This window comes from Mesoplodon densirostris, chromosome 1 (genome assembly GCF_025265405.1).
Source record: "Mesoplodon densirostris isolate mMesDen1 chromosome 1, mMesDen1 primary haplotype, whole genome shotgun sequence".
Classification (NCBI taxonomy): Eukaryota; Metazoa; Chordata; class Mammalia; order Artiodactyla; family Ziphiidae; genus Mesoplodon; species Mesoplodon densirostris.
Window position 1 is genome coordinate 36,020,094 of NC_082661.1, and position 12,528 is coordinate 36,032,621.

General features: G+C 38.5%; 1 protein-coding gene across 3 annotated transcripts in view; it reads left to right on the forward strand.

The window, feature by feature from the left end:
• CPEB3 (cytoplasmic polyadenylation element binding protein 3) overlaps positions 1–12,528 on the forward strand; it is a 180,263-nt gene that overhangs the window by 72,276 nt on the left and 95,459 nt on the right. For all 3 annotated transcript variants that reach the window (XM_060114405.1, XM_060114311.1, XM_060114505.1), the window contains exon 4: positions 5,975–6,031. In XM_060114405.1, the coding sequence (XP_059970388.1) occupies positions 5,975–6,031 (57 nt within the window). The remainder of the gene's footprint in view (positions 1–5,974; positions 6,032–12,528) is intronic.

Here is a 12,528-nt window from a genome sequence, read left to right on the forward strand (position 1 = left end):
ATGTTTTTACCTTGTCTTTATAATTTATTGATAGACCTTAACTTTGGACTCTTAGGTTGTTTCCAGCTTTTTCTCCATTATAGGTAATGCTGCCATGGATGAGTTCTTGCACGTAGCTTTTTCTTAAGGTAAATTCATAGAGAGGGTCTCTGGCTCAAAAGATGTAAATGTCTAGGTGAATTGAGCTTTAAGAGAAAGGTGGCAGGATAGGGGAACTACCACATGGCTTCTGTATGAGTCTGTCCAGAAACACTTCCCCCTATCCATCCTCTTCTTCCTCCTAGCTTTAATATCCTCTTGTTTTACTTGAACATTATTTTGAGGGTCTTAAAATTCAAGTTAGAGAGTCATTGGTTTTTTTGTGTGCTTATTTGTTTTGGTGTTTTTCTATGGATTTAGGTTTTCTTTAGAAAAAAATACATTCTTGCTCATTGTAAGAAATTGAAGTAGCACGTAAAAAGACAAAAAGGAAAGTGAAAAAACCACCTGAGACTTACTACCTAGAGATAACAAAGATTATTGTTTTTATTAATATTCTTCCAGACATTTTAGATTCTCTGTGTAGGAAATGAAATTTCAACGCAGCCTTTCTGACTTTGCAGTCATTCAAACCTGGGTTTGAATTCTGGTTCTGCCTTTAGTTGGCTATTGATCTAGATAAATTAACCTCTTCAAAGCCTTAGTGTCTTCATCAGTAAAATAAAGCACTTACTTCGTAGAGTGGGTGTGAAGGTGAGATAAAGTCCCTGACACTAGAAACTGCTCAAAAGTTATCTGTGACATTTTTTACCAGCAGTGGTAGTAGTGTGCCTACTGCCTGGCCTGGGTAATAAAGTAAACCTTTATATCCCTACAGTATTTACTTCCTTCCAGCTAGACTGCAGCTAAATGTTGAAAGCTTTCGAATGCAAGTTGTCAAAATTGTGTATTTGCCATAGATATAAGTAGTGATTATTGAAGGATAAACATTCTGTCATTATCAAAAACCACCTAAAGGAGAAAGAAAAATAATCCTCCTAAGTTTTGTTGGCTTTACAAAATTTTATACCTGAATAATGTAAAGAAAGTATAATAAAGTAGAATATCACATTCATGAAAAATAAAAGTACTTCGTGATGTACTTAAAGTGAACATGGTGAAAATAAGTTCACAGTGATATTTCATCGTATAAATGTATTCAATAAGAAATCCCTTTATTCAACTGTTCTCTTGATTCAGGCAGAAAAAGGGTTAGTGGGAGAAATGACCGAATAGGAAGTTTAGGAAGTAATAAAACTTGTTTTAGTAAAGAGCTTTAACAGTTTTCCAATCATATTTCTGCCTATACTGGGTCAGCCTTAAAGATGTTTGTAGGAAATTTAAAAATTTTAAAAATTAAAAAAAACCTCCTCCCCATGTAAAAAATGTCAAGCAATGTAGAGAAAAAGTCAAACTGAGCTTTTTTCACAGAACCCTGAGGAATGTCTTCTGCAGTGTTGCTCAGATCACAGAACCCTTATTTGAACAAAAATTAATTTAAATAAAATAAAAACTAATTTTGGGGGGGCTTCTTAGATCTCAAACTACAGTTCTTGATTGTAGCAGGATAACATTTTAATAATTACATGTTGTCTCTTACCATAACTTAGGTATGACTTCTCATGTCGTTCATTTGAGAAAATGTCTCCAGGAAATGAGAAGGAGGCTTTTGAGAAGGGTGATGAACTAATAAAAACTATCCCTTATTTCTTTTCTAAGTACAGAAATCCTTGGGTCAGTAGAGGTTTGAGTGAGGCCTGGGTGGGAAGAATTGTCCTCTGCCCTCTTTTCTAGTGGATGCAGGGAAAGCCAACTCTCCTCATGATTATGAGGATTAGGGGGATTTCTGACATCGGGAGAGTTAGGATTAGGAAAGGGGAAAATGTTCCTCCCTGCACCCTCCTTACAGCTGTCCCCCGACTTGCTACCAATGATGAGGGTTCGCCTAGCCACTGGGGAACCCCTCTGATAACCCAGGGACGTAAGGTTTGATTATTCATACCCTCTCTTGGGATTATTATTCAAAGAGGACAAAGTGATGAGAGAGAAGAATAATAGTGAAAAACCAACACAGTGCATTGGGCAGGGTAGGTGACATTATGAAGCAAGGTCCCATTGCCTGGCTGGGGTAGTACAATATAGCAGAGTCCTTGGCAAAAAACAGGAAGGAATCACCTTTCTCTCATCCCGTGTAGTCTCCCTGTTATAACAGAAGAGTAGGCTTGGCTGGGCACTTGGGGGTAGTGCCTGATGAAACATTTTTGTATATTTGAATTTTCTCTTCCTTCACCATTCATGGAACTGAAATTTGAAAAATGAAAAGAGCAGGTGTCAGCTGAGAACTGATATCAAAGGGTTTGTTTTTCAAATGTATACTGAATCTGGGAAAAAATAGCAGCTATCCTCTGATAATAGTGCTTTAAAACATTTAAACTGACAGAAACTTGGAAGAAATAATGCCATCCCTTTGGTATTATAGAGGCATTTTTCTTTATTCATCATAATTTAAATTTAGTATTATAGAGCCTTTCAGAAAATTGGTCCCTTTTGTGGAATGTTGAGGTCACCTTGTTTTAGAAAAAGTGCACCTTCATTACATTTAGCTTATTCAGAAAAATATACAGTCTCTTTACATACTTGAATTATTACTCCGGTTCTAATTTTGTACCTCCTCCCTTTGGCCCATATCAGTCTGCCTTGTATAAAAGTTTGCAGATTCCAGAAACTGTTAGGGCACAGGTTCGAAGGTAGCAAGAAGTCATTGTTCCTCTTCTACACAAAAGGGAAGACAGCAGATAGAAGTTGAGTGATTTTGTTTTTATAGGTAATTCTCATTAATTTGCCCATGATCCTTTCAATATAGCACTATAATCACCCGAGAGTAAGAAAAAGATTAAGGTTCTTTAATCCTGGGTACTACCTCTGGAAATTCTGATTTAATTGTTCTAGAGTACAGCCTGAAATGAGGTAATGTAGGCACAAAGGAATTGATAACATACCAAAAATTATTCACAACTGGTATGCAAAGAAACAAGGATTTGACCTCAGGTCAAAGCTCACCTTTTTTGCTTCGTGGTTCTTTGGAACACATTTTGAATATTATAGTACCATACTTTCATAATTTTTCCTTAAAAGGAATTTGAAGCACCATTTTATTGTATTCTTACATATCACATTATTGTACCTTGTAGATACTTTTCCTGAGGACTGTCTCTTCAACTTTATAGAGAAAATTAGTAGGAAATAGAATCTAGTAGAATATGCATTGTCTCATAACGTTTTCTAGAACACAGCACTCACATTCTGTTATGTAAAGGTCTCCAAAGGACTTGACTTTTTAGAACATGTGGGGATGATTAGAGAAAGATAGTTGCTCCCTATCTCATAAGGAATTGCAGAAGTGAAGAGGTGACTTTCATAATTAGTTACAAATTAATAAAAATTCCAACTTTTATTTTGGACATATAAAAGTATGGGTTTAGTTTGACTCTGAAACTTTGAATAACAGTAGAGGCAGTTTTTTATAACTAACGTCTTAAATGTGAATATGAATTGAGCTTATGAGACTGTGATTTTTACAGTCTGAATAGCCATATGTAACCCTATTCTCCAACCTCTCCCTCCATCCTCTCCCACCCCCATTTATCAGGCCTTGTGCAGTGGGGAAAGTGGGACACGGTCTCAGATTTCCACAGCATCGTTTAACTCAGTAGAACTAAGTATGCCTTCCAGTTTTCGAAACCTTATATTTTACACTATACTTAAAAGATAGCTAGCTGACAAGAACAATTTAAAAATAGCAGACCGTGGACAGGTGACAAAATGTCACGCTGGCAGCACCAGACTGCATTAACAAAAATCACCAGATGTCACACACTTGATTTCTATTTTCACAGCTGATTAAGCAGCAGTATTTGTTGGACAAAAGGAAGAAAAAAGAAATGGCCTCATCTGAATTTGGAGTCAGTTTTTCTTTTGCTGTTGGTATTTTCTCTCTCCTTCAAAATCCCATAATAACTGTAAAACTTAAGGTATACTATGTAATAAATTTTTAAAATATTATAAATCTAATTTTAGAAAAGAAACCTTTATACATGTATACTCCCTAAACTGGCAGGCTATAAATCAAAATGTTAGCAGAGCTTGTCTTTGATTGGTGATCTTGTTTTCTTCATTTTTCTGTATTGTCTAATTTTTCTCCAATGAAAATATATTGTATTTTATAATCTAAACATTAATCTTTGAAGAGGTAGAGAAAGTAGCTTAAAGAAGCCATAAGTGGTTTACTGAAAAGAATTTGGGAAAAAATTAGATTACATTTAAGTAATTGGTTCTGATGGTTCTGACATTGAACTAGAGTTTCTTATAAAATCTCTGGTTGATGATCTTGATCTAGAGATCATTAAAGTCAAAGAGGCCAACAGAATTAGGAAGGATACCAGGAAAGGCAAAAAAATTTTCTGCTTTTCAGCAAGTAGTGATGCCTTCATCTACAAAACGTTGCCTAAGGCTCTTGTTTTGCCGCATCTCTAGAAAGACTGAATTGGAAGTTATTGGTGTAGGATAGAGGATGATAATTAGAAAACTACTGAGCTTCCTTTCAGTTTCATCTTTCCAGGTTGAAAAGTCCCAAGACCTGATGGAAAGAGTACAAAAAGGATCCGGCTTCTAGAGGATTGCAGAGAGGGGCACCCCTTAACGTTAGGGAACATGAGTAGTTCCAGAAACATACAACTATTATTTGATATAGTGGTTGTAAACTACATAATTCTTTACCATAAATGATTGTAGCACAGGAAATAAAAGAAGTTGAATGAACTAAATTTGGGCTTGCTTGGATTTCTTGATAACCCATTATTATTCTGAGAATGTTTAGGGAACATCCCTAGTGTATAGGAACAACACCCATATCTGAATATTCCTAGGTCAGAGATTGAAAGACCCTCTCAACGTGCCATTTCCTTAAATTCTGCTCAGCAGTGATTGGGTTTTTTAGGCAGACTTTCCAGTGACTGGTTGTTTATTGTTTAGTTTGAATACCTCAGAATATGATAAGTAAATCACAAATAATTAATACATCTTCCTTTTTCCCAAGTAATTAATACGTCTTCTGCTCTTAAACCTGGAGGCTATTAGTTGAAACATCTTATTCAGATTTGTCATCTTATAGAACAGAGACTGGCAAACACCATCTGTAAAGGGTCAGAGAGTAAATATTTTAGGCCTGTGGGCCATATAGTTTCTGTTGCACATTATTCTTTGTTTTTTAATTTCTGTGTTTGTTTTTACAACTCTTTAAAAATGTAGAAATGATTGTTTGTTTGGAGGCAGACAAAACAAGCGGCCAGCCCCCTGTTACTATAAGAACAAAGGTCTGGACACAAGCATTATGCCCAAGGTCGTATAACTAGTGAGTGGTAGGGGCAGCATAAGAACCCTAAATTTTTAGGCCAGTCATTGTCCCCCACTATATCTGTTATATAAATTTTACATCTTCTGGTCGCCATTCTGATCATTATGTTGCATTTTTGAGCCACCATGAAACCTTTATCTTTTAATTCCCTCTAAGCTTCAAGTTTGTATACTTCTTTGAATTCATTATTTTGCTGCTTGAATTTGAAGGGCAGTATAAATTGTTTAAATAAAATGCTTAATCCAGGGAGTTGGCATGTTTACATTGGAATGTGGGAGATGCGTTACATTTTCCTATTATAAGGGAAGCTTCTTTTTTGTTTTGTTTTATTTCTTTGTTGTTATTGAGACTTTAGCTTTATTTTAAGATTTTTCATGTGTATGTTTTATGACTTGATTTAAAACTGTTTTAACTGCTGTGGCCTTTGATAACATTGTTATAGATTAATCTGTTTTAATTTTTTGTAATGTTCGTATTGTACAATGTATTTATGATTATATTAAGCATTCTTTGTGCTTAAAGTAAAATTATTTTATTTTTTAGGACGCATGGGAATAAATTTTCATCATCCAGGAACAGATAATATTATGGCACTTAACAGTAAGTCTTCATATGAAATATTCTGTAAAATTAGCAGTCAAGTCTACAGCATGTAATTTCCACTTTCTCAGCTGTTCATTACATTTCACCTTCACTGAGTGCAGTGTAGACCATTATTCTATACCAATGGTTTTCAAAGTGTGGACCCTGAACCAGCAGCATCAGCATCATTTGGGAACTTATTAAAAATGCAAAATCCCAGGCCCCATTACAGATCTGCTGAATCAGAAACTTTAAGCATGGGGCCCAGAAATCTGTGTATGACCAAGTTCTGTAGGTGATTCTGATGCAGGCTAAAGTTTGAGAACTGCTACTGTAAACCAGGGGTTGACAAACTACAGCCCTGTGAGCCGTATGTGGCCCACTGCCTGTTTTTGTAAATAGTTTTATTGAAACACAGACAAACCCATTCATTTATGGATTGTCTTTGGCTACTTTTGTTCTACAGTGGCAGAGACAAAAAACCCTAAACTGTTTATTGTCTGGCGCTTTACAGAGAACTTTGCTGACCCCTGCTGTATACCACTGTGGTAGGGGGGAGGAAGGAGGGGAGGAAGGAGGGAGATGATAGAGAGGGACTGGCCTAGAGAGTGTGAATAAATAAATGAACTTATTGTAACTCAGAATTTTCTCATTGTGGTAGATAGCCAACAGGTGCTTCAAACTGGACATAAGGGGTTTCCCATTAGTGGAATTTGAATAGGCATAGTGGCAATAGCTTTGCTGCTTAGAAATGGTTTTGTCAGTATACTTGTTAGATTGGGTTCTGGAGCATCAAAACCTTATTAGCCAGGAAGTCATTGTATTAAATAATACTGCAAGAAATATCTGGCTGGCATCAACTCTCCTTCCTAGTGTCTGTGGACCAAATAGCTTTGCAGAAGAACAGTCTCTAAATGGAAATTGTCCCTTGTCTAAAGGACCATACAAGCCATTGAATCCCTCAGGATATAAGTTTTCTCCTCTATCAAATGAGTGATATCAGATTGTCCCCTCTCATCCTCCCTGACATACAAACTGACTTTCAATACACATGGAAGACATGCTGGGTAAATCTACGGTTGTCTACAATATTACCCCTTTTCTTCTTGCTTGAGTAAGGATGTTGAAATGCCATTAGTGTTCCTTAGGGCATATTTTAGGTTATCTCTAAAATATATATTCCATATTTCTTTTGGTTCTGACATGTAGCCTACCTTCCAAGGAGCACTGGTAAGAACCAGCACTGCTGGCATTGTTTGATAATGCAGGTCCTCATCCACTCCATGCATGTTTTGTTCTAAATAGCTAGTATCTCCTCTTTTTGAGGGTCTTGGAAACAATGGGAGTTCCAGACTATCCACCTCTATTTTCTAATTTCTAGAAGAAAGATCACTTTACAGTTAGATTCTGCTACCTCTAACTTTTTTTCTAAAGTAGGTCTTTTTGAGGTGAGGATTAATAAACATGCTTAACTTGCTGAGCCACAGCAATTTTGTGAAACTTTGTGAAAACACTTCAGTTAGATGATGGGATTTAGAAATGAATGTAAAAGAAAAGAACAGTATGATAGTGTGTCTGCCTGCAGGAATAAGTGTGTATTTTAGAAAAGACCTAATTTGACATGGTGTAAGTCCTCTTCTGCAAGAGGGAGAGGATATAATTTATGATTTTCCGTGTAAAAAAATGAAGCTAACGGACACTTTTGATTTTAAAAGGTTTTGATTCTCTTTGATTTGATTCTCTTTAATCAATGCCTTTAAATAAGAGATTTCATTTATGTTCTTTCCACTTTGTACATGTTGTTTAAATCCCCCTTTCAGCCTTGAAATTTCTTCATCCTTACAGATGAGGAGACTGAATTAGGTCATCTTAATGATTGCTTTCAGAATGAAGATTCTGTGATGTTGTAATATTTTTTAAAGTACCAAAAGGGTCATTTTGCCAATATCTATATCAAATGTTGATGAGTTATGCATATTTCAACATAATGGCAGATACCAGAGCACACCTATCTTCAAATCACTCTGTGGGTCCTGCCCTATAGGCTCCTCAAAGTAAACCGTAAAAACCACTGGGGTTTGACATTTGCATATGTCAGTTCTCTTTCAAAGCTGACTTCTACTTGAAATGATCAGAATAAACAAAATACCCTCCTTGGTAGATACTTGTGAGGTCTACAGGTTTTGACAGATTTGCTGTGATAAAGCATTTTTTCCCCTTTTGTGTAGTTGGGCCCAGCCCATCTGGTGACATATATATGTAACACATGCACAAACACACCTATGTATTTTTTGTCTTCCCTTTTATGCCTACCATGTGTCAGCTCAACAGTTACTGTCCTGTGACTGGTCTGTCCTTCTTATTTTCCCTCAACCTTCATATAGATGAGGTCACAAATCACTAAATCTTTATTAATTCAGAATTTGCAATTATTGAAAGGGGCTGGGTCGAAGTTGAACTACATTTTCAGACAAGAAGATACTGGCAAAGAAACTTTAAAAGAATTGAGTCAAGGGTTAAATTTTTTAAAAAACGAAATGTGAGGCGGTTGTAGCTCCTTTTTGATGAACCATTTTTGATATGCAAAACTGATGCTTCCCGCCTCTGTTCATAATGCCGCCAGTCACCATGTCTTCAGAAAATCTCCCATTCTTTCACTTCCTTGATCTCACCCAAACCCAAATCTCTCCTGAAAATACCATGTTGTCAGCTCTCCTGACTTGATGAGACAGACAGAGGTGTCGGGGTGAGCATTCTCACTTCTCATTACTACTGCCCAACTTTAATTAATGAATTAATTTATTTTTGGCTGCGTTGGGTCCTCGTTTCTGTGCGAGGGCTTTCTCTAGTTGCGGCGAGCGGGGGCCCCTCTTCATCGCGGTGTGCGGGCCTCTCACTGTCGCGGCCTCTGTTGTTGCGGAGCACAGGCTCCAGACGCGCAGGCTCAGTAGTTGTGGCTCACGGGCCTAGTTCCTCCGCGGCACGTAGGATCTTCCCAGACCAGGGCTCGAACCCGTGTCCCCTGCATTGGCAGGTGGATTCTCAACCACTGCGCCACCAGGGAATCCCCATTACTGCCCAACTTTGAATGGGCCAGTTTCCAGTTTTTCGGTGTTCCTAGTGCATGTCTTCCACCTATACCTTCCTCTCAGAATCACCACTGCTGATGACGTCTAGAAGCCAGAAAATGGAGCTTGGGAGAAGACGGTAGGAAACCAACTACAGAAAACAGTAAACCTGTAGACATTTAGGGTGTGGAAAGACTAACAAAATTTGTGTAAAGCCAAAGACTCTCCTGATTTTTGCTACTCAAGACCATGAATTTCGTAAGAATTAGCAGGCCAACCTTTGGGGAGGAAGCTAAGAGACACATCTAAATTTTGGCTGTTACCGAAAATTTTAGTCCTCAAGTATTGTAGAATACAGAAGTGGAGATGGGAAGAAATTCTGATCCATCAGTAAGATCTGCCACTTGTTTGCTATTTCCAAAATATAGATAGTTCTGAAACAATATGCCCCTTCCATTTAAACTGTTAATGTATTTTTTCTTAACTTTCTAATAATGCCCTGTTTTCATCCCCTTTGTCCTTACACCAAAGACACTAGAAGTTTGCATAATGTATTTTTATTTTTCCTGCTGGAGAAGGAAGGAGGCTATGAGAGTGCTTCCAGCTATATCTGTAGGTTTTATCAGTGAGATTTTTTCTAACACGTAAGGGTAGTTTGTGTTTTTTGTTTCTTTGATTGTCTGTGGGTTTTGTGTATGTGTGCGTGTGTGTGTATACCTGCACTCTAGGTATAGAGTTGAGTTTAGCAGTTGTGGGCTTGTATGGGATTGATGCCTGACTTGGTGCTTTTTCCTCTATTATGATGATCCTCAGAAAAGGAGATTGGTGCTCCATCATTAGTCAAGTGACCAAATTTATGCTCAAGTTAATGTTCAAAACCAGAATGCCTGGTCTTGTGATTTACTCTAGGAGAATCACTGCTGAGTATATCCACTTTATTCCTTTTGACTGGTCAACTCCTCTTTTCTCAAGTAGAGAATGGGCTTGGAAAAACAAATATCAGGAAGTTGCTTGATGAGTACAACGTTAGAAACAGGGGGAGCAGTGTGGCCTAAGGGATAGTATCGCTCAGCTTCAGGGAGGTATCTTCCAAGTAGGCCGGAAGGCTTGTGAAACCTGAAGATGAGCAATAAATTAGCATAGCCATGAAAAGCATTGTTTAGAATCTAGCAGATCTGGTCCCACTTCTTAGAAGCTGTATGGCCTGGGGGCCACATTCTTAACTTCTTTGTCTCTGGTTTCTTCACCTGTAAAACGGAGATAATGATCACTAAAGTGGCTATATATAAATCTTGTAAAGTTTAGCATAGTGGCCTAGTGATAATGCTCAGGTGAACTGCTGTCATCATTGCTTGTATCAGAGCTTTAGTACTGCCTTTTTTTTTTTTTTTTTTTTTTTGTGGTACGCGGGCCTCTCAGTGCTGTGGCCTCTCCCGTTGTGGAGCACAGGCTCCGGACGCGCAGGCTCAGTGGCTATGGCTCACGGGCCCAGCCGCTCCGCGGCATGTGGGATCTTCCCGCACCGGGGCACGAACCCGTGTCCCCTGCATCGGCAGGCAGACTCTCAACCACTGCGCCACCAGGGAAGCCCGGTGCTGCCTTTTATTTAATTTATTTATTTAATTATTTAATTTATTTATTTTTGGCTGTGTTGGGTCTTCATTGCTGCATGCGAGCTTTCTCTAGTTGCAGCGAGCGGGGGCTACTCTTCATTGCGGTGTGCGGGTTTCTCATTGGGGTGGCTTCTCTTGTTCTGGAGCACGGGCTCTAGGCGTGTGGGCTTCAATAGTTGTGGCTCGTGGGCTCTAGAGCTCAGGCTGACTAGTTGTGGCGCACAGGCTTAGTTGCTCCGCGGCATGTGGGATCCTCCCGGACCAGGGCTCGAACCCATGTCCCCTGCATTGGCAGGCAGACTCCCAACCACTGTGCCACCAGGGAAGCCCTAGTGCTGCCTTTTAAAGATTTCCTTTTCTTTGCATGTTAGACTTCCAAAACATATCTTACATTGTTTGTGTTTAGATAGAGGTTTTCCTGATGGAGTTTAAGACAGCACACCTACAAATCACTAATAGGCTAGAGTGGCTGTCCTGGAGTATATTACCATCTCTTTTTGTGTGAATCTTTTTTTCTGTGTGAAATGCTTCCTGTCTCTGTCTCCTGACTGAAACGTGCACCTTCTTTGGGGCTTAGAGTTGCTGTATCTTTCATGATGTTTGGCACTTTTAAAGATGCTATACAGTCATGTTTGGAATGTAAAATGGGATAGTTATTTTGGACAACAGTTTGGCAGTTTCTTAAAAAAGTTAAACATACACACTTACCATAGGATGCAGCAGTTCTATCTTAAGAATTTACCAATGTCCGCACAAAGATGTGTATGTGAATGTTTAAAGCAGCAGTATTCATGATAGCCAAAATTATAAATAATCCAGATGTCCCTCAACTGGAGAACGGATAAACAAATTGTGGTCCGTTTGCACAGTGGAATACTATTCTGCAATAAAGAAGAGAGAACTGTTGGACTTCCCTGGTGGCTCAGTGGTTAAGAATCCACCTGCCAACGCATGGGACTAGGGTTCAAGCCCTGGTCTGGGGAGATCCCACATGCCGCAGAGCAACTAAGCCAGTGTGCCACAACTACTCAGCCTGCGCTCTAGAGCCCATGAGCCACAACTGCTGAGCCCACGTGCCACAACTGCTGAAGCCCACGCACCTAGAGCCCATGCTCTGCAACAAGAGAAGCCACCGCAATGAGAAGCACGCACACCACATCAAAGAGTCCCCCACTCGCCGCAGGTAGAGGAAGCCTGCGCACAGCAACGAAGACCCAACCACAGCCCAAAATAAATAAATAAATAAATAAATTTTTAAAAAGGGACGAGCTATTGATTCATGCAACAACATGAATGACTCAGAATAGTTATGCTGAATTTAAAAAACTAGACAAAGAAAGAGTACATACTAGATGATTCCATTAATATAAAATTCTAGCAAATGCACACTAATCTATAGTGACAGAAAATACAACAGCTTTAAGAATATTTTGAAGTAATATTGTCCCCCTTTTTTCAGAGGACAAGAGTGAGGGCTTAGATTCTTGGAGGAGTCATGTGATAAGGATGGCTTCTGGTTGAGCAAGTGTCTGAATCTCCTAAGTCTCTCTTTAGTTAAAAAAAACCTACAGGAGGACAGTTATGATACTCTAACTACCTCATTATTTTTGTGAGATGTAGATGAGATTAGGCACAGGTACAAATAAGGTGTTAGTATTGCTACATTTGGAAAGTAGGGGGCATAGTCTTTTTAGAGAAGAGGGTCTAAACAGTACTTTTGTAATGTAACAGAGGTTCAGTTTTATTTAAAATAAAAATTTTCATGCCATTCATTTTTTGATATCTCTCAGCTTGTAACTACAGCCTGTTCCAAGTTATGAAGCAAATAAGAAAT